Source organism: Eutrigla gurnardus (genome assembly GCF_963514095.1).
Source record: "Eutrigla gurnardus genome assembly, chromosome: 7".
NCBI lineage: Eukaryota > Metazoa > Chordata > Actinopteri > Perciformes > Triglidae > Eutrigla > Eutrigla gurnardus.
Genome location: NC_139921.1, coordinates 26708500 through 26731436, shown reverse-complemented (window position 1 = coordinate 26731436; position 22937 = coordinate 26708500). Strand labels below are relative to the sequence as shown.

At 45.0% G+C, this 22937-nt stretch overlaps 3 protein-coding genes across 9 annotated transcripts in view; 1 reads left to right on the top strand and 2 right to left on the bottom strand.

The window, feature by feature from the left end:
• The window catches only part of actn1 (actinin, alpha 1), a 44236-nt gene extending 40030 nt beyond the window's left edge, over window positions 1-4206 (bottom strand). For 3 of the 6 annotated variants that reach the window (XM_084012853.1, XM_084012851.1, XM_084012850.1), the window contains exon 1: window positions 3828-4204. In XM_084012853.1, coding sequence (XP_083868979.1) covers window positions 3828-3926 — 99 coding nt within the window. In that variant the 5' untranslated portion in view covers window positions 3927-4204. Of the gene's footprint in view, window positions 1-3827 lie in introns of all 6 variants that reach the window. The other 3 variants (XM_084012854.1, XM_084012852.1, XM_084012849.1) reach the window with 3 other exon arrangements.
• cnih1 (cornichon family member 1) overlaps window positions 1-22937 on the top strand; it is a 196164-nt gene that overhangs the window by 73385 nt on the left and 99842 nt on the right. The gene's annotated exons all lie outside the window — the stretch shown is intronic.
• On the bottom strand, window positions 8711-22715 carry dcaf5 (ddb1 and cul4 associated factor 5). The gene is made up of 9 exons (XM_084012856.1): window positions 22293-22715; window positions 20991-21134; window positions 20603-20639; window positions 20348-20487; window positions 18748-18877; window positions 17166-17379; window positions 14184-14250; window positions 12677-12804; window positions 8711-10836 (listed from the first exon to the last, which is right to left on the bottom strand). Exons 1-9 carry the CDS (start codon window positions 22498-22500, stop codon window positions 9547-9549), a joined length of 2358 nt encoding a protein of 785 aa, XP_083868982.1. The 5' UTR covers window positions 22501-22715; the 3' UTR covers window positions 8711-9546.

Here is a 22937-nt window from a genome sequence, read left to right as displayed (position 1 = left end):
CCTGGGCCCCGTCAGCTGTGATGTCAACCCGTGACCCCATCAATCAGGACAAACGAGACGGGGCCCCGACAGCCTGACCCAGGCGGGACGACGGGTCCGCCGGGGGAGCCCCTGTTGGGATTTATCGTCTGGTTGTGCACCCAAGACGTCTACTAAGATATCTGACAATTTTCTAACTTTTTCCAAAAAAGAGGAGCGGTGGCCCTGACGGATGACTAAGCGACAAAGAAATAAATACGGAGACGTTTCCGGCCATGAAACTCATTTTGTACGGAGATCTGAAAAGGATATGACGGAGGATATATAATATAACAATAACAGCCGACATATTCTCATACATCGTATGATCGTACGATATCTTACGAGAAGTTACAAATGTCCAGTGCCAGAAGCGATTATGCGACTTATATACTAACTACTAGCTACGAACTGCGTATGAAAACATCCTGCCGCTAGTTAGCTTAGCATAAAGACTGGAAATGAGGAAACAGCGAGCCTCGCTGTGTCCAAATGTATCTAAATCTGCCTATCAGCACCTCCAAAAACCCATTGTTTGTTTAATCCGTAGAACAACAATGTACATTTTTACTCATATTAAACAATAACTTAGGAAGTGTAACTGTAACTCTGATTTAGTAAGTAGATAGAAATATCTCATCAGCATTGGAGGGAAGAAGAAGAAGAAGTGTCGCTGTCACATCAAATATTTAATTTTTCCCCCCAAGGAATCCGAACCAGCGACTTGCACATGACTACACTACTTCTCTCATTAAACCACGTGCACACTTTCATTTCAGCAACTGAAAATAGATAATTTGAGTTGGATCTGAGGCTCGATGTCAGGCTGCAGGATGGAAAACATCACATGACAGTTTATTGAATATGGTGTGTGTGTGTGGGGGGGGGGGGGGGGGGGGGGGGGTGACATGCTCGTCAGCGTGCTCATGTTTTATGTAGTGAAAAGAAGCAACATTTCAGCACATAACGCAGAGCCACCTGCCACACAGAGGGCGAGAGAGAGAGAGAGGGATTCACTCTTTCCACATTCCCCGCTTTGTCAACGCCGCTCTGTGACGCTCTTCTTCTTTTGTTTAAAAAGAGGGCTGCACAAGGTGCATCATGGGGAACACAGGAATCTGATGATGGGAAGCTTTCCGTGAGGTGGCCGGCGCTGACGTTACACATCCTATTATGCAATTTAGCAAAAAACAGCTGCCACCTTCACACACACACACACACACACACACACACACACACACACACACACACACACACACACACACACACACACACACACACACACACACACACACACACACACACACACACACACACACACACACACACACACACACACACACGTTTCCTCAAAGTTCACACATACTGAAGCAGGTACCAGTAAAAAGTGTGTGTATGTAGGTCAGCATGCTCGGGTTCGGACGCCCTCTGCCAGCGACGGTCCCACCCAAGGGTGCTGCTGATTAGTCAAAGTGGGGAATGAAGCGGCCCTTCCTGCATGCGTCACATGCATATAAAAATACGACAAGTTCCTGCGCAGCAGCGTGGACAGATTCATGGAGTCTTAGTTGAATCCATTATTTCGTAATTTAGCTTTTTTTCCCTCCACTTGGTGTCAGGTGATCAAATGGTGTTTTTATTTTTTTAAGTGAACCAATCATCGATGAGGTCTGTGACCTGGCTTGTGCAGGGGAATGTGGGTGTGTGTTGGGAGTGTTTGGGGTGTGGGAGATGGGATGTGGGAGGTTTCCAGGCAGGCCTGATCCAAGGTGCTGCAGCTTATACCCTTATAAGGACAAACCAGGATAGATTAGCCACAGCAGCTAACACCTGAACTCCACCTTCCAGCCACGATAACACACCGTTCCTGTGCGTTTGTTTGTTCAACAGAAGCGCGATGCGACTAAATCATAAACAAAAATTGGCCTTATTTTGCCTCAGTGAAGAAATATGTGGGAGCGGCCGCTCCCAGCAACATCTGGCTCGGCGTACCTGAGACACCTGGATCTGCAACAGACGTCAGGATTGCGAGATAAGAGGACGCCAGCGCCTTTACGCCTCGGGGATCAGGTTCAGACTTGCAATCGGACGCATTTATATTCCAAGCGCTCTCTGACACGCCGGGGTTTGCACGCCTCGACGTGAACTGCAAAAACGGAGCCAAAAAGTTGTCGAGCTTCGTTTGTTTCCCAGCGTTAAAAGTCCAGTTTCACAGACTCTGACGTTTGCTTTTAGCTCCGATTTGGTGGGAAAACTTCAACAGAATGTATTTCCTTCAGGCTGTAAGTGAAGCAACGACTGAAGCAACCAACAATAATGATAATAATATAATGACAAACACGAAGGGCTCCTGGGTAATGTGTTCATCAGCGGGGAAAGCTGATTGCTGAGGCCATGGATGTGTGTGTGTGTGAGACTGCACTGCTCTTGGCCAGGACAGAGGTGCATGTCTGTGTGTTCATCTGGTCACATCTCAACATCGCCGAGAGGAACAGATGAATAAAACATGGCCACTCTCTGCAGGATGATTAGATCAATGGGGGTTAAGTATTTCACCATGATGGAAGCCTGTGATCCAGGATGGAGGGGAGGTCAGGTGTTCCTGCTTCCTATGGTGCAGGATGAGTTCGAGGCCCCTCCTGAAGATGCCCCCCCCCCCCCCCCCTCTCTCTCCCCTCGCCCACTGTGCACACCTGACACATCAGCCCCTGCATACCTTTGACTTGGCTCCCTTTAACTGGCTTTCTACCGGTAGCAGCCTGTCGATGACATAATCCAGGAAACTAGAAGCTGAGAGTTTGCAGAGCAAGAAAGAAACTTGTGGGGGGGGGGTTTTCCAAAGGCAGCGAGAGGGGCCGATTATTACCATTTTTGGGCACGCTTGCTCCCATACAAGCCCAACCCAAACCGCAGCGCTTACTCAGATTCCACAGCTTTTTCTTCCCCACTTTTTCAAAGCGGAGGAACAGTATGGGCAGAAAGAAGAAGCAGAAGAAGAAGAAGGAAAAAAAGAAAAGAAGAGGCAACACCCCCTTCCTGAAACAGACCATTCATACTCTGTCTAGAAGAAAAAAAAAGAAGAAGAAAAAAGGAAGAGCAGCAGCTGTTGGACCCGTGTAGGTGATGTTAAAAGACAGTATAAGGAGGTCTAGGCCCATTAATTGTGGAAGATGACGGATGAGTTTGTGTTCATACGTCATAATAATGCGTTAAAAAAAAAGGTGAACAAACTACTTTTAAAGCAAACAGGAACACAACGTTGGTTCATCCCAGAAGTCTGCACGTAAACAGCCAAATAAAAGGGTTCAACCCCCCCAACACCCCCCGCAACACCCCCTCCTCCTCACACACACACACACTCCATCCCCGGTAGTGAAGCATGGCCTAATCCACGTCGCATCATAAACCAGTTGACAGGAGGGGCCAGTGTCACACACACACACACACACACACACACACACACAGAGACACACACACACACTATGCAGTCAAGCGCATGGTTGACATCTGTTGCGCCGGAAAGGTGGGCGTCCTGTCCAGTATTTAGTCGCCCCCCCTCTCTTCTACTAAACGTGAGTAAAGTTTCGCAGCTCGTTTTGCTGCTTAGAGAAAAAAAAAGCCCAACAGGTGATTAAGCGAAGCGATAACGAGCCCCGATGATTACAAAGTAAACAGCCGCTGCACAACTCATCCGACCAGCCGGTCAAAAAGTAACCGACTCGCGTGTGATGACGTGAAATTAACTATTAATGTAACCATCATCGACCAGCACACACACACACTTCCGCACCTATAGGAGGAAGTCTCACCTTTCGCTGCTGCTTCTCCCATGCAGGATCCAGGAGCAGATCCCGATCCCAGTCATCTTCCTGGTGCATGTAGTCTATCTCTCCATCATACTCTTCCATAGTATAAATGTATCTATACAGCCTTATGTCTATCTATCTATATATAGATATAAATAGATATATGCGGACGCTCTCTGCTTCTCTCGTAGGCTACGTCCCCCCGGTCCTCGGCGCGCTGATCTCGGTATATTAGCTCGCTCTACTCCGCCACGCATTCAAGACGGTGTGGATGAAATTAACGGTCCACCCCCGGCTTCCCTCTCTCTCTCTCTCTCTCTCTCTCTGAGTCTCTCTGCCTCTCTCTCTCTCCCTCTCCTCTAGTCTTTCTGCCCGGCAGCAGCAGCAGCAGCAGAAGCCTCCGCGGTGGCAAAAGAAGAGCGACAGACGCAACACACACACAAAAAAAAACTTTGCTTCAGACAAATTTAATCGATAGCCGACCGAGCGATCTGATTGGACGCCTCGGGCAAGCACATGACCCGCCTCCTCGGAGCGGATTGGCCGGTGCGGCCGTCAGTGTGGAGGCTTTATATCCAAGGTTGACTGCATGGCTCCGACTGTGGGGATACTGTGTAACGCGTTACTTCTCCCGGCGTTACTAAACAAAGCGGAAACTTTTTAATAACTAAAAAATAATAATAATTTTAAAAAAAAAGCAAATTGGTGACGTGGCGGTTTTGTTAATTAGGGTGTTTTTCAACTAGTTATCCTTTACGTTAGTAAAAATAGAAATAAAATAGAATAATGTATATGAGGCTATTATTGATGCATTAATGTGTACGTCACTGACGTTGAAGCTGGTTAAAGGCTTGTGAAGTTTGATCTTTATCTAAAATATTACATCATTTATTTGATTATATCTTATAATATAGATCTGAAATTAACAGTGAACAATATAATTTTGTTCCATACTTAGAATTACTTATTGTACTTATACTTATACTCCACTATATTTCAGAGACTCTTATTGTACACGTTACTCCACTACGTTTATACCTTACCTGCTACTTTGCAGATTGAGATTATCATTAAACAAACCGGTTAAAAAAACCGGTTTGTATACATCCAGCCCATAATCAGCTCTCCCATCCTGTGTAAAGTACTGTACAGTAAAGTATCCGCGCTGCGCATGCGCACGACAGACTCCCAGCCATTCAGAAAAAGAAAGGTGAGTCACAACGAGGCTCCTGTAAACACGTCAAGTTAAGGCCAGGTCTGTCTGCCCCATGTAAGGTAAAGCGACTCTCTCCCTTTTTTTCCTCTGCCTCAATCTGTCGCGCGCACACGCACGCGCCCACACACACACACACACACAGAGAGCAGGGAAGATGCACGGGATAGCCCCGGCGGTCGGGAGAAAGTGGAGCGCTCTTCCTTATATGGACAAACTTCCAAGGGTGAAATGTTTGGGAAAGTGACGTCACGGACCGGGAGCAGACTGCCAGCTCACCGCCCGCCCCGGTCCCAGCGGCAGCGCGGTGGCGGTGATGAAAGCCAACCGGAGAACAAAAGCAAAAGTAGCTGACCGCAGCTCGATCCTGACCTCAGTCTCCACACACCTTCTTCTTCTTCATCTTCCTCCATTAGCTGATTAACCTACAGGCATCCACGTTTACATTTAAATGATCTATTCATTATTATTCTATTGTATAGCTTATTTCTGCTGTTATTACTAGTCATGTTTCTATTATTATTCCATTATTCTTAAACGTTTTTTTTTTTTTACAGTCCTTTTTTTTCTATTATTTATTATTATGACTGCTATTATTTCTCTCTTATACCGATCCTGTTGCTTCAATTCACTTTAAATCCATCTGAGGTCCAAACTATATGCACATGAGAGAATATCTCTTTATTACAATTCATCCTGAGGGGAAACGTGATAGCTGTGCCAAACCTCAGACATTTAACTGAAAATCACAAATGTCATGAGCTGAATCACCAAAGTCCATGTCTGAACACCGTGTGTGTGTGCCTGAGTCCATGGCAACTCATCAGATAGTTGAGATATTTCAGCTGCCATACCTCGAGCCCTGCCTTTAAAAAAAAGAGGCTTTTAATTGTTATACTTTTTCATTTAAATTGCTAATGAGTTTTTCCATTCTGTCACTTAAACCACACTAAGAGGTCCAGCCCACAGAGCAGTGTCGGGCCCTGTAATTGGCCAGCTGATAAGTGGCTCTTCCTCTCAACGCTGCCAATGACGGCTTATTTAACGCACCAATTAACCCGTTGTAATTAACCACTGAAACGTTTATAATTATCCTGGTGGCACGCTGCACCGTTTGGAGTCATTTCTGCCCGGGTCTGGCTCGTTGACGTCAACGTAATACTATTCAGCAGAATCCCAGAATATCTTGTGAAGAAGTCAGTGGAGCAGAGAAACTCAGGCCTCCTTACCAAGGCGCACCACGGGTCATGTGAAGAGCCGGTACACTGGGCTCTGTCTGGTCTCTGGCAAGCACCCAAGGTATTCCAGTCATGTAGGGAGGGGAATTCTTAAATAGCTGTCCTTGCTGTTAAAGCTGAACCATGTATGGGATCCTGCAGGACGACCACGATAATCCCATTGAGTTGTACATGTGTTTGGGTTTGTGGTCAAACTACTCGGGGCCAAAACACCATCTGGGGCCATCGGGAGCAAACTGTCGGCACGGGATAAGAATTCGTGAGGACTCAATCTAAAAAAAAGGGGGAGTTCTGCTCTTTTGGAATATGATGCAGCAGTGAGGGTTTAAAGTCTCAGACAATTAGTTTTCTTAAAGGGAAACTCCAGGTTTTACACATGAAAAGTCTGTTAGGAGGTTTACAACAGCTTCTGCTGAATGTGTGGGAAGAAACTCTAAGAGGGGAGCTGATTGAATTCTGAAAAATTGCCTCAAGTGATGTCACTCGAGTCAACGTGGGTGGGGCTGAAAAACGAGCTTAAAGATTTTTAAAAAGCTGATTTAAGGACACGTTAGCCACTACTAGCATAACACCTGAACCTGTGATAGGACTGTTGGCAATCGAGTTGCATTGTGGGTAATGTAGGCCCTAGGTGCACCATTAAATATTTATGACTTAATATGCATTTAAATCTGGAGTTTGCTGGAGTTTGACACTGAAAAAGGAATCAGTTTTCCTCGGGAACGTGTGGGTGTGGCTTCGTCACGTGATCAGCAACAACAAACATTGCGATTGGTGCATTACCTTTTTTTCAACCTGAGCCCCACCTACGACAAACCGCTGTGAAAAGAGGAGAAAAAAACATAACGAACAACAGAAATCTGTCACGTCATGTGAAATAAACAACAACAAAAATATCCTCTGACAGAAAATAGTGTGTTCATGTAGAAGTACAACACTTTTTTTTTTTTTTTTGGTGTGCTCCATTAAGAACCTGGAAAAAGCGTCCCTCCCAAACCAATATGGTGCATTTGACTTAAACCATGCTCACTAGTGGAAGTCCTCAAGGCCTGTGGTTGTACTGGGACCCCTCCCAGTTGTGATTGTGACCTATATGGGAGGGTGTTGCTGCAGAAAAAGCACACAGAGGCAGTTAACCTTCCCTGAATAAACAAACATACAAAAATAAAGTCCACTGTAAGTTCACTACATTCTCTTCTAAAGTGACCACAGCTGTGGTTAATTACCCTGAAACACATGCGGCTTAATTCTTTTAGGGGATTTGTAAAAAATGAAACTGCTTTGATCAAAGTTACACCTCCGAGTCATCACTGAGCCACGTGCAGGAACCCTCCAGTCAGAATGTCAACATGCCCAGAGCAAATATATACACACACACAATATCCCTATTTGAATATTTGTCCCAGGGGAAGCGTGGGGGTTACATGAAGGGAGTCTACTTCCTGCAGATAAGAAGACGGCCACACTGTCACGTTCTAAGAAGGGGAGGAAATCACTTTGACAAGCGAGCAGCACCAACGACTCGATAACCCCTCTCGGCCCGCCCCAAAGATCCCCACGTCACCCGCCAGCTCGTGAGGCCGCGATGCCATGTGGTGTGTTTTCTCTTCTCTTTGTAATCTTTTCCAACAACCACTGGTATGCCCTCTGGTAGTCTGCTTCGTCTGGCAGAAGAGCGCCGGTCGCTCAGACACGACCGGCATCGCCCGTTTCCTCAGACAGGAATGACATCATGTGTTTAAACGGACCATCGTTGCGCAGTCGGGGGAATCTCAGGAGGCGTGGCCAAGATTAACAGACACTCGTCCATTTATGGTGGTTCACCTCATGACGGGTGATATCCTTTGCTTTTTTTTTTTTTGTAGTTTTACTTTGAAAATTTACTAGAGCTTCCTGAAAAATTGTGACTGTAATCCCCACCGTGTAGAAATGATAACCATTTATACGGAAACACTGAACTTGTGGTCTCTGTAATATAAAAAAAACTTGAGGAAAAGTAAATACTTTTTAGAGTAACAGTCAGCACCGAGATAAACTCGTAGAACTACAGTTGAGATTAAAATCTTGGACCTGGAAATAGTAGCAGACAAAACAATCTCACAAAAGTTCCATTTAGTGGTTTTTCTGGAGCTTTCTATCGTATCGCGTGATCTTCCTCAGCTGTCGTCATGGGATTGTGAGATGAACGTTACGTATTGATATCTGGATCATCATTTTAATTCTCAGTGATGTTTACGTTTAGATTCAACGAAAGCAAAGAGCTTTTTAGTTCACTCTATAACATATCCTACTCTGGCCGACTCAAGGTCACGGCCAGCTGAACAGATTTTTCTTTCACGGGGGAGGGGGGGGGGGGGTTAAAGCAGTGTTGCCATGGTAACTGTCAGAAGTAGGTAGTGAAGTAGCCAGTAAAATAACACGTTTTTTTTAATCGTTTCAGACGTGGACGTGTGTCTGAAACGGTAATTATTTCACCAATCAAGCATTTGTGAATCAGCGAAGCCCCCAGGAAGAAGTCTGGTATTTGTCACTGGAGAACAAATTATTCTTTAATTGCAAGAAAACAAAAGCGAGCGCTGGCTTGAAATGGTGCCCGGGGGCCGGATAATGACACAAAAAAAAAAACAACCAAGCGGTGGAGACATTGAAAGCATCATTTCAATGCACAGCTTAAACAAATGGTGCCACAGCTTAAAACAAATGGTGCTCCTTAAGATTTCCCACAGTCAATTCTTTCAAAACCCTTAAGCAGTCTCAGCTGAGAATCACTAAAATAAAAAAGAAGCCCAATCAGATTTACGCTCAGCGTGAAACCGTCAAAATTAAAATGCCGCGAAGCTTTTGTCCTCCATAAGACTTGTTTTGTTGTTGTTATGGCTGGAGGAGCTCCAAATCCTGGGTGGAGCTTTTCTGCAAACCGAGCAAACAAAATAAATGTGTTTCAACTAAAATACCAGCGTTATCAATATTTAGCTTGTGTTTTCATATTTTCTCTCGTCTTTTATTGTCATCTGCGGTTTGATCACAAAGAGAATGATGACATTATCCAATTAATTTGTTCGGAAACAAAAAAAAGTGAACCACACTTTTAGTTCCCTTCACGTCTTCTGCTCATGATCAGCATGAGTTCATATGACGTGTCCTATGATAATGAGACGCAAAATGAAAAAAAAAAAAAAGGCTGAGTTGTAAAAACCCATAAAAAAAACCCATTTCCTGAATTTAGTCTGTTAACAAATGCTTTTCTTTCTGGGACGAGAAAGAGTTGTCATTATGTTTTTAATTTCTTTTCCGAGGGCGAGGATCCTGACTCGCCCTCCTCCGAGCCCACATGAGTCCGTTTCATAGTGCTCTGTGCCAGGCCTTTGTCTTTCTGCGGTGTCCTGGTGTCCTCCGGTGTAACGCCAGTCTCTTCCTCTGACTCCGAGGAGACGTGGAGGTTCTCCCTCACAGTCCGGTGTCGCCCGTTCACCCCGGGGCTGCATCGGCTCGGAGAGTTTCTGTCAAAAGCCGCGGAGCTGCTACAAGCCTCGCCGCTGTCGGAGCTGTCCAGAGCCGGCTCTGTGGAGGCCCTTCCTCCAGTCCTGTGTCTCCCCAGCTCAGTCCTGTCGCTGCCGTCCTCCTTCTCCTGGCTCTCGGGGGACATTACCGGGCTCAGACACACAAAGTCAGAAGGGCTCAGACATTTCTCCTCCTCCCTGGCACCGCCGGCGCCGGGCTTGACTTGCTGAGAGTTCCGTACCTCGGCCGACGAGGAGGAAGACAGGTCATCGATCGATAGCGACGGGTAGCTGCAGGAGTCGATGGCTGAAAACAGAGTCTGAACGGACTCGGGTCGATCCCCGGCTCTGGAGACCACTTGCATGCGTCTCCGCCGCATGACGTTGCGCCGCCTCACCGCGCTGCGCCGCTCCTCGTCGTCGCTGCTGGAGCTGGAGGTGGACGTGGAGGAGCTGGAGGCTCCGACGGGGAGCGAGGGGGACGTGGCGGGGCTGGACAGCGTGGAGTTGTCCCTGGGGCTCGGGGAGCGAGGCCGCGGCATGGGGTCGAGCCAGAACTCGCTGGAGTCCGAGTCCTCGTTCACGAGGAAGCCGGACGGATGCCGCTGGTGCCTGCCTCGTCTCCTCGGCTGCTCCTCCTCCTCCACCTCCGCCCCCGCTGGCTCTTCTACCCCCAAGGCTTCGGGTCCAGCCAGAGAGGAGGACAACGAGTTGTCGGAGTCGCTCTGATGACTTGGGGGAGGGACTATGGAGTTAGGTGTTAGTATGGGCCTCGTGGTGCGGCGTCCCCGGGCGTGCAGCTGCATGATGGCCTCCTCGCTCAGGTCGCTGTCCGAGTCGGAGCTCCAGCCTTCGATCTCCCGACGCACCAGCGAGTCAAAGAAGGCCATCATGCGCGGGTCCTCCTGGATGGACTGGCTGACGTAGTCGTGGGACAGACCGCTGCCGCTGTTGAGCACCAGGCTGATGTACTCCTCGTGGGTGTAGAGGCTGCGGGACTTGTCCTCCACGCGGCCCTCCAGGTCACCCAGACTCTCCGGCTGCTGGTAGGGACTCCACACCTGAGACGGGTGGAGAAACAGCAGGAAGTGGGAGGAGGAATGAATGGAGAGGATGATAGGAGGATGGAGACAAAAGAGAAAAGACAGATTAGGAGGCAGATTGACAGGATGAAAAATAGACGTGGAGCAGAAAGGCTCGGCTCAGTTTGACAGATTCTCCGTTATTGATGGCCTCTTATTACAGAACACCTGGAGCTGTCTCAGCTTTCACTCTGTACGGTAAAATGTACAAAAACAGAGCGATTGTGTTACTGCACTGACAAAGGAGACGCCGAATCTGTCTCACCCTTTGTGCAAATGCTTTCGTGTGAATGGTTTTAGAGCGATTGCAAGAACCAATTAAAATAATCCGATTAATGATTACATTAACCTGATAAAAGTCAAAGTTAGTCGTTTAATTTAATCTCCCTTATTCTCTCCATTAGTAACAAAGATTGTAATGTAGGTCAGGACTAAATCTAGTTGCTTGCTGACAAATGTAATGTAACGATTAAAACTTACAGGTTAGGTTTTTCTCGTCATTAATCGCGTTATCACATGTGGATGAAGCCAGATTGGGCATTTTCCATCCAATTGAGCAACTTTTTATTTGACTCGACGAGTGGAAAATTGTTTGAGGCATCTTGTGATCATTTGAGTAACATTATATAACATCTGGGAACAAACTTACAAATACAGTCCAACGAAACTGAGCCTTTTCTTCTTTAATTGCAGCGATTGAGACTTAGAGACGAGCAGCAAATGATAAAAACATGAGAACCTTTCAAGTTTAATATGATGCTATTCAAAGGCTTGATAGAGATAAATGTCCACTATGCAGCCGTGGTTTTAGTGGGAGTGATCTGCTTACTGATGGGTGTAAAGCAGAACAAAACAAAATGTTCTCTTTCTTTGAGCACGGCCAAACTAACTGAGAAATCAGCGAGACATTCAGAAAACTTCAAATGCCGCCTGGTTTATTCATAAAAAGGTCAGCACCGGGACAAGCGTGACTCATAAAGAAGAAGAAGACTCATATAGAGGAGTGCAGCTGCTGCGTGCGACGATTGTCATTCCAACGGCACAGATTCTTGATGTTGTCGTTGTTTAACTGCAGTCAATGAAGCCGACAGATCAAAAATAAACTGCTTTTCATTTTAAACGACACAATAAAAACCGATGCTGCAGCCTAATCAACGTTGAGCTTCGGCAGTAACACTTGATTTACTCATTTCTATGAAGCCTGTCGGTGTTTGATCCCCGGCTACCGGGACTTCTGAAAGCCTGGCAGTGGATCAGAGTCTGGTTTCAGCGGAACCGCTCATATCTTCCCATGACCCAGTTTTTGAACGCTGCCCAACGTCATCCGTTACAGATGACGGTCAATAATAGGAGGGAAATCCATCTTTTTGTCTCATTTCCCCCCTCCACAGAGGGAAGTCGGAGCTCAGTCAGTTTCCGTGTCGAGTGATCGGAGATCAATGTGTCACTTAAGGGCACGTCTAACTGTCACAGACTCTAATATAGTCCGTCCACCTTCAGAGCTACGTCTTCAACCACTGCATCATCCTGATGTGGATCAGGGTCCAATCGCCGATAAGGGGAACAGGAGTGGGTGCGGGAGGATTTCTTTACTTTTCCCCTGCTTGTGTGCAAACATTTGGGCATCTGGAGCAACAACCAACCCTCAAACTGTGGAATAAAACAACCCTGACAGCTTTGGGGACGTTTGTCGGCTGATGTGGCAGAATATTTAGATTTACCTCTCCGTTACTCACCTTCGGGGCTTTAAAAACAACAACACAGATGTCTTAACGTTCTTTCTCAGAAACACTCACAGCGGTGATATTTCTTCACTAACCTTGATGACTTTCTCCACGCCGGAGGAGCAGATCATGTAGGTGTGAGGGTTGAAGCGAACCTGGTTCACGATGGAGCGGTGACCCTTCAGGACCATGAACGCCCCGTTGACAACACGACCAGCACCTCCTTGAAGAAAGAACACGATGTCGTTTAGAAAAAGGACCATACCTGTCTAATTATGACTTCTCTCCATTAGCAGAGGTTTTAGAAAGACAGACAGACGGACAGACAGGCAGACAGACAGACAGACAGACAGGCATAGAGGAAAAAGTTGAAAATCATGAATCGTATCAGGACGAGCCTTAAATTCCGAAGTGTAACTTTCAGCCAATCGTTGACCTCCTTTATACTTTGGTTCCGCCCCCTGAGCTGTCAATCACAACAGAGCCAAGACAGCTGTTATTGCAGAATGTTATTACGCCTGGAAAAATAGTTCCTTACAAGAACTGAATTTCAAACTGGTATTTGAACCATAAGGATTATCATGACAAGGTGAGTTTTAACAAACCTTGACAAACATTTCTGTAACTTTATTGACTATGGACAAAACGTAAACAAACAATCGCACTGTAGTGTGAACTAGGGGGCCGATGTCGTCGATGGACAGTGACCTGTAGTAACACCGGTATGCTCCTTTAAAGTGATGCTAGCAGACAAAACACATGAGCTCAGAGTCACAGAGATAAACGTCTAAGGACGAAGGATTCAAAACAAAACACATCCGGCTATGGAAACATGATTATTCAACCTGCTTCACACGAAACAGGAGACTGGAAAACACAGCAGTAATGTAATACTCATTATCTGCCGTTATTCTGACACCAAATAGGCCAAGCACACATATTTTCAATGTGAGTAACTCTGGGATGAATAATATCCACAAATGTGTCAGGTGGTGACACAGAGCTACAAACGACCACATTCTTGGCCCGTTGCATTTTTGGGGATTTTCTTCCCAGAGTAATTAGCTTCTTCTGTTCACAGTCGGGACGAAGCATTTACCCGCCGTGGTTATTTATAAAGTGAGTTTGGACAGGTGAAAACGTTCAAAACTCCAGAAAAGTTTGGTGCAGTTTGACAGGAGTGAGAACGTAGAAGACGACGAGGAAGAGACAAACGTTGATATAGGATATCTGGCATCCACGCCCGCCTGGAAAGTATATTGTGACCAAATGAACTGAGGGCAAACCACAGCTTGGCTGACGCTCATTGGTGAAAGAGCACAGCGACGAGGTCAGTCAGGTTTGTTTGCCTCCCCGGACTGACGCCACTGAAATCTTTAACCTTGCAGCAACACTTTGTCTTCAAAATGAGCTACTGTTAAATCTTCTGTTTACAAACCCTGATGAACTGTGAAGTTAAAGAAACCAACAAAAAAAAAGACAATCATGGGAACTAGATGATACAATATTTTGCCACGTGGGGAAGCAAGCTTCAGGATAAATCATGGCCGACGCGCCAGAATACGTAAATGTGCAGCTGTGCAGACGGGCTCAGTAACTCACCGGCTTCGGGGTCCTTTGGGATCTTCCACATGTAGAGGTTGAAATCATCCGACCCAGACAAGATGTACTGAGGAGCAAAACAGAGGGATGTTTAGAGATTTAAGTCTTCTCCGTTTCTCAGGACAGCACTTTCCATCAGACCTAAAGAAGAGGAAATCATATACGCTTGGGGGGGGAGCAGCTCAATATACATATATGGCACAAAACCACCAGATCTTATCGCAGCGCTTCGTCTCATCATGTGGATCAAACGTGCTCCTGACGTGACATGACAGTCTGACCCCGGCGCAGCTCCTGCTCCCCGTCTGAACCCTTATTACACTTTGTCAACAGATGGTTCCACTTAGAGCCGTCGATGAAGGTGGGGGTAACAAGGGAGAGAAGGACAGAAGCTGTACCAGGTTGGAATTGTGGCAGCGGTGTGTCCGGCTGTACAACATCGTCTTGACTAATAAAAAAAAACTACTTGAGCAGTTTTGAATAAAGGGTTCTTTGGGGAAAAAGACCATTAAGTTCCATCAGGAACCTTTTCTATCCAAATGGTCGTTTTTTGGAAGAAAGACTTCTTGAAGGATTGAAAGCACAGGAATGATTAGATCATCCCAACCCACACAGACAGCCAAGATGTGGCCCCAGGGCCTTCATTAAAAGGGTTCTCGGCAGAACCCCCTGGGTGCGTTCTTAACTAAGCGCTTTTAGAAAGTGTAATGGTTATCGATAGAACTTCCAGAGAGAGTTCTGGGTGGATCATTACACCATAGAAGGGTTCTCTGTTCCCATTGTGGGTGGAACTAGGTCTGGGTAATATTGATATCGTAACATGATCATGTAGATAATCTGTAGAACCTCTCATAGGGGGTTCTGGGTGGAACCGCTACACTGTAGAAGGGTTCTCTGTAGAACCTCTCAAAGGGGGGTACTAGGTGGAACCATTACACTGTAGAAGGGTTCTCTGTAGAACCTCTCATAGCAGGTTCAAGGTATAACCGTGCCAGTTTCTAAGTAGAACCATCTCAAATAGGTTCCAGGCTCTACTACCAAAAATGGTTCTCTAGTTGGCGCCTGTAGGTCTCAATCACACTCACAGTCGATGTTACAGACGGAGCAAAAGCCGTTCCAAATATTTCAGTCTACAATGTTAAACAGAATGTTTTCTTTCTTTAAAATATTTTCCGTCATTCTTTCCTCCTCCATTTATAACCCCCCCCCCCCCCCCCCCCCCCCCTCTGTTCTTTTAGCACATTTGTCTTCCATCGGATTTCTGTCGAGCCTTATTTTACCATCTGGAGGCACATTTTTGTAAAATCATTTACATTTGTTTGAAAGTCTTGTCTTGTCTGGCTGTATTTCTAACATTCTGTCAAGTTTGGAATTATTCCTGTGCAGTTATTATCTGCCAAAAAGATTTAAACAAATGTCTTCAATTTCCTTTCTGTAAACTTTCTGCTGGTGTCTGAACTTTTTCCTGAGACTTGCTGAGATCATTGTGCGTTATCCATTTATTTTTCGGTAAATGACGTTACTGTTACTCATATCAGCGTAGCCCCGGGGCTCATGAACACACGCTGAACTGAACACCTTTGTGCTCCGCCTCGGGCCCCCAGAGGACACGTCAAGGAGGAATGTTACACCCGTAACTCCCTCCCTCTTTCCCTCTTCCATCACTTTTGGTTAGTTGCCACCCTGCAGCTCTGCTTTCACGTCACTCTGTGAAAATCCTCCTCTGTCTGTGGTTCTGGGTCTTCATGAAGACGTTGCATAGAGCTCGGGCTCAAATGGCCAAAATAATTAACATGAAATATTTGGTAGAGTTCTGTTTTTTCCATTTTTAACAAGTAGGCTACTCACTGTTAGCAACGTTTTATTTTCTTTAGTTTCTTTTATGAAATTTTAGTCTTAGCTTAGAGTCCTCATTCCGTTAGTTTTTATTATTTCTTTTATTTTAACACCCATCAGCTCCTTTTCTCTTCTAATCTGCCTCAAGTAGTTATCTTCGTATAAAATAAAGTTGTTGTTTTTTAACAAACTCATCTGGTTTTAAGTTGCGCCCCGTCGCCTTAACAAGTTGGATCGTAACACACTGGCAGTCAGTCAAAGGGTGTTTCACTGCTCTTTGGATCATCGGAGATCGCTCCAACATCATTATCAGATCCAAACAAGCCCAATAATATCATACTGGGTCGCATCAGGAATCTATGTCAACACATCATTTAATAATGAGGGGTGATTTATTTGTATCTTTTCTTTTGATTATGTGTGATGTCTTAATTCACTGGGCATTTAATGTTTTGGATGTCTGGCTGCTGCTGCAAAAAATAATAATAATAATAATAATTTCCTAGTTTGGGATTAATAAAGTACATCCATCCATCTAAACACAGCTGGTTGGGGTTTAAACATTACACATGTACTTAGCAACCTCGTAAAGTGTTATTACTCCACTCAAACAAAAGAAATGCAGGTGAGCAGATTCCAACAAGCAACGGCGGCTTGTGCAGTCCTGACCCCGATTCTCTGACCTCTTAGCAACCTCCTTCACTCATGTAGGGATCACTTCTTAAGTCTTCACGAGCTCCGCTGACACCCGAGAATATTGTTAACATAACAAACGTGGCTGCGGGATGATGTCACGTCTGAGGAGGAGGGCTCCTGGTTTTCCTCCAACACTAAGAAGTCCCAATTTTCACAGAGGGAAATAGTATGACCTATTTTTATTTTCTGTCCCATATGTTTCCAATTGTCTCCTTACATAATAAGCAGCCAACGTCAGATAAAACAACATCTCTGCCGGCTGCTTTGTGTATCAGGAGCTAAATATGCCAGATATTGCTCTCACAGCTGCACATACAGTGCGTATACTTCCCCGTATGTGTGTGTGGAAATATTATATTTTAACCACATTAATTGAGTTTTCAGCATCTCTACTTGTTGTAATAATGATGCGTTTTAGTTCAGGATTTCGTGCACACCCCGATGACCCACCTGATCTTTGTCCCCGGCGAAGCAGCAGCTTTTCATGGTGCAGGAGTTGAAGTAGCCCTGGTTGTCGAACTGGAAGCTGGGCAGCCGGGAGTGCAGCTCGTAGAGGACGGGCGGCAGGCGGCGGCGCAGCGCCAGCAGCTGGGTGCCGGTGCTGTTGAAGCGCACGCTCATGGCGCTCTGCAGGGACATGCTGCCTCCGTAACGCAGCAACGAGCTGAGAGAAACAGGAGGGAAGACTACATTAGAGCTGGCTACGACTTCTTCCTCAGTCCCAACGTGATGAGCATCCCGATCTCTCTAATACAGTTTGTTATTACAGCCATACTGTATGATTGTAAAGGGTTGGGAATTGAATTATGCAGAGAACAGGACGACTCGTGTTTCTAGTGGAATAAAAACCTAAAAAAGTTTAAAGTTTTGCTCAAGTGGAATAAAACGACCGTAGCACACGACATAAAAGAAGACGATATTTCCAATTGTAACTTGAGGGAAGCCAATTGAGATATTTGAAACTGACGTTTGAAAATGAGTCAAAACGATGTGACCGGTTTTCTTATGGGTTTCTATTTGAGTTTGGATTTCACCTGCACACTTATAAATAAGACATGTAAAGGGAATACTGTTGAGTGACGTGAAGTTATCAAGTTGTCTTGTTTCTTATTCTTCCTTTTGTGTAATTTAATCACACACTCTTCGGAAAACAGGATTTCTGAATATCAATTGACCAACAGCTTATAATATATTACAATTAATAAACGTTATGAGACAGAAGATACGCTTTGTGTTGAGACTTCTCAATACAAAATGATGATGACAAAATAAAACAGGTATGCCATTAAAGACAATTTTCTTTTAAACTTAACAGTGAGAACAGAAACACGTGGATGAAAGAATTTCAGACCCTTCCCTTTTTTATTTTTTTAAAGTGAAAAACCTCAATAGTGAATGGAGAGACTTTCAGTGAACATGCCCACACTGCAGAGAGGCAGAGCCAGCGGTGAACACAGGAATGACTCAGGGCCGACTTTTCTTTACGACCTAAAACTCGCCACACCTGAGTCTGTGTAAACACGCAGCCCAAATGTCTTCACTGTTCATTTTATTGGTGGAAACATTTGGTTTTTCGCAGCCACGGCTCTGCAGCTGGCAGAGGACCGGCGGTGATGAGCTTTAATAGTAAGACAACAGCGCCGCCTGGTGGACACAAGCAGGACAGACATGCAGACGAAGCATTTTGTTTTGGCACGGACAAACCGCTCTTAGAATAGACTCACAGTTCACAATATAAATCAATAACTGCATGAATAAAATATGCAGCATGATGGATTCACACATGACAAGTAACAATGTGACTGAATGTACTAAATAATATTTGTGAATCCTTACTTGTGAAGATATCATCAGTGGCATAGTTTTATTTAACATCACAGCAATTAAATTTTTTTTTTACCTCCATTGTGTTTTATTTGCACGCTTGTAATATTTTCAGCGATGCTGCAATCAGAGCTGATTTCCCCATAGGGGTGCCCTTAAGTTGAATCTTCAAGACATTTTAGAAGCTGAGGGGAAAAAAAAGTCTAACCTGCGCGGCTTGCGGATGTCCCATAATCCAACTCCCTCCTTGGAGTTGGCTGTGGCGATGAGCCGGGGCTCCACGGGGTTAAACATCACACTGTGGAAGGCCGAGGGGTAGCTGGCCAGGCAGAACGGCTCTACGGGAAGAGAGTCATTACATGATTAGCAACCCTTCTGTGACGGTTGTTTAGACGCACGAGGAGCGAGAGTGAGACGCTTTTTTCACTGATGTCCACGGTGTCCAGGCGGCCCAATCTAATGACTCTGGGGATCCTGTGACGTTTCGTCTAGCATTATCATCTAATGACAGTATAAGTAAGTATTTACCTTAGCTGCAGGCCACAAAGGAGGTCTGCACACTGTCCAAATAAATACCCTATTTTTCTCTTTTTTCCTTTTCAAAGCAATGTGTCTCAATATCAATAAATCATTTACTTGGAGCCAAACATTCACACACACTTGGTTCTTCTTCTGAAAAACGAATTACATTCCCATCATCCTCAGCTGTGTTGAGTGCTAATTAGCTAATGTTAGCATGTGAACACACTAAAGATGGCAAACATGGTCGACATTAAATGTGTAAGTGTTGAGCATGTTAGCATACGAGCTAACGCTGACATTGGCAACCTGACAGATCTGCCAGCATGGATGCTACGTCTTGTTTATACTTATTTTGGTCAGATTAATGCCCCAAAGCCACATTTTCCCTGATGTAATGTTAACATTCTACACATTTATGACACTGAAAGATAAACTTTGTGTATTTGTCAAAAGTTTTAAAGATTTTCTATATGGAATCTGGTTATACGCTAGGAGAGGGCAATCAATCAGGTGTATTTACTCGTTTTGAAGCATTATTTTTATGGCTACAGTGGAATTAAAACTAAAACACCACTTCTATTTAGAGACGCGGCTTGGCTAACAAAGCATTTATATTTAATTTTGATCCCGTCAGTGTGAGTGTCATAACGGACCGACATAAAAGAGCCGGCCGGCACACATGGAATACCGATTACTGTAAAATGTATTTTTAGGCCAACTCGGTCACAAGGAAGGCTTCTAAAATAGAAGGATGTGGACGTCATGCAAGATGATCCACTGCATTTTTAAAGTTATCAACAAGTCTCACTTAGTCCCGTCGTGAGGTAGTATACACCCTTTTCCAACGGGGTCCTTCAAACACACTGAACGACTGCATATGAAGAGATGTCGTCTCTTTACAACCATAAAGAGACGACATCAGAGAAGACGAGGTCCATTCGTGTATTTTATTATCACTAAGACAACTGTAGGGGTTCATTTTCTATATCAGAGGTCAATTAGGGCTCACTGATCCTCAGCGGTTGTACGCTGAGTCATTTATCCTCCAGTGCTGGAGATTTAAGAGGCTGAGGCCACACACGTTTTTATACAACCACTTCCTTAGTCCATTGGAAGCCTCACACATCAGTGTTTATATTTCAGACTATGAGAAATTACATCCTAGGCGTTTGTGAGTTACCTGACTCGTCATTTGCAAAGTGCTTTAATTCTACCTGCCTGAGCGACAACGTGGCATCACTATGTAAAGTGATGCCACGTTGTTGCTCACCTGCTCCTCCACTTACCTGCGCTCGGCGGCTCGCGGGTGTCCCAGATCAGCACCCGCCCGTCGTCCGATGAGCTGGCGAACACGTTGTCGTTGACCGGGCTGACGGACAAACTGTACACGGCGTCGATGTGCAGGAACACGTTCAGAGTTTCCATCCTGCAGGAACAAAAAAAACATCCAAATGTCAAATAGTTGGGTGACATATAAGTGTGAGTACATATAAATGTGTCCGTGCTGAAGTAACGAGCATTATGTGCGTTATGTTACACACCTCTCCACATCGTGAAGAATCACCTGTTCATCATTTCCTGCAAAAACAACACACAAACTATGAGCACAAAGTGACGGTGAGCATTATTTTAGATTTTACAAACCAGCGAATGTAAAATAAAGTAACTGCAACATTTCTGGAACCACTTAAATGTATCCATTAAACATTTTGCCTCACTGAATATTTTGCTTTCTGATGATCTAAACACTAAAGATATGGTTTTTTTTTTTTAACTCTTTGGTTTTTAAATTCTTGGTTGTTTTCACAATGTTTTCTCTTTTTACATCATATCTACCTTTTACTACACGCCCCACAGTGACAGGTCAAAGGTCAAGGATGATGACTAAACCTTGTTGTTGTGAAAGAGCAGAGGTCACATGTAGCTTACCACCAGAGAAGACCTTTTTGTTTGTGCTGTCGAAGGCCAGGCAGAAGATGTTGGACAGGTGCTCGCCCTTCAGCTTCACAGGCTTGGAGCGAGCGTGGAGGGCTTCCTCCATGTGCCAGAGGAGCACCCGGCGGTCGTCTCCTCCTGAAGACACGACGAGATCGATACCAACTCACAAAAACGCACAGTATGTCTAGAGTTGTTGTTTCCAAAGCCTTAGTTACGACCCCGTGTCAACAGTTGCATGTGTCTGTGAGATGCAACTCAACCAAAGACTGACGTTCCCTTCTCAGATTAGTTTCAATCGTGTTTTAAGAGGCCTGAAGAGGGGAAACTCTACAGTTATTCACAAAGAAAGTAATGCTACAATGCTTAAATCACTTAATGGATTGACAGAAAATGAAGCTACTTTCATTATAAAAGTGGTGGAAAGTAACTTACTCCATTTACAAATGTACTGTACTAAAATACAATTCTGAGGCACTTGTACTAGTAGTATTTACATTTCATGCTACTTTATTAAGGAATATTTTCTCTCTTTTTTTAATTGAAATTGGCCATTCTGCATTCCGAGTATTTTTACTTTTGGTACTTCAAGTATATTTTGATGCCAATACTTTTGTACTTTTGTGTAAGTAACACTGAGTATTTCTAGATTGTGATACTGCTACTGAGGCACATCTTCTAAAACTGGTCGTTAAGTAATATCATTGGATTTAAGGCTGTTTGTTGGAGAGAGAAAAAATGACAAATGAAAAATGACATTTGAAGGCATCGCCTGAGACTGTGGGAGAATATAATGGACGTTTGTATTTAAAATGCATGTAGAATAAATCATAACTGATTTATAACACAATGTAAAAAAAAAAGCGAATCCAGTTGTGTGAAGCATATGGTGCAAAATCTAGATTAAGAGGTCATTTTCATGGTACTGGAAGTTTATTTGCAGCACTTTTGTGCAGAGTAAAGACCAGAAACACGCCAAGCCTCGGGTTGTTATAGTAGGCCAGATGATGGCTTTTAATCCTCCCCAGCACATAATAGCTTTGTGGTTTCGGGAGGCAGCCATGATGGGGAGAGGGTTAAATAAAAACAATTCTGGGGCTGACGTACAGGACTGTGTGGTCTGCTGCCCCTCTGCTCTGCTGTTTTGGTTTTGACGTTAGCTAGCTAGCGAAGCTAAGCTAACAAGCTAGCTCACAAGGGGGTTGCAGCTGACTGACTGGCTAGTTAGCGTTAGCATGCTAACACATTAAAACACAGGGGGGGGAGAGGGGAAAAGAGGAGAGGTTGTCAACTTACCAGAGACCAGCCATTCCCCTCCGTTGTTGGAGAACTCAATGGCGTTGACGCAGCCGAAGTGTCCGAGCATATCCTTCTTGTAGAGGCTGGTGCAGCCGGCCATCCTGCGTCGCTGGAATTCCTCCTTCATGAGCGGCTGCCCGGTCAGCACTCTGCGGGACAGAAAGCCCACCGAGGAGCGCATACCGCAGCCCTTCAGCTCCTTCATTGTCACGCTAAATTAAAAAAAATAATAATAAAAAATAACAGGGGGCTTTGTGTTTGTGTGTTAAGGCGGCATGTAGCCGTGCTGTGATGGGGGGTAGCGGGGGTCGACGCTGCTGCTCCTCCTCGCTCCGTCCGGGCTACATGATGGTGGAAACCCCGCTGATGTCGACGTTGTTGTGTAGCTCCTCTTGTCTTCTCGTTAGTCCCGGCGGCGGCTTCCTGCTCCGGTGTCTCCGGTCTCTCTCTCCGCCTGTCTGTCTGTCTGTCCCTGTCTGTCACTCCCCAGCAGACTGAACTCCCCTCACTTTTTTAATTTACACCCACGAATCTTAGTGTCATTCTTTCACTGAACTCGTGCTAAGTAGTTTTCTACCAGGTGGAAGAAGTATTCACTGTAACAATATCATAAAAAAAGTACTGCATTGGAATTAGAATTAT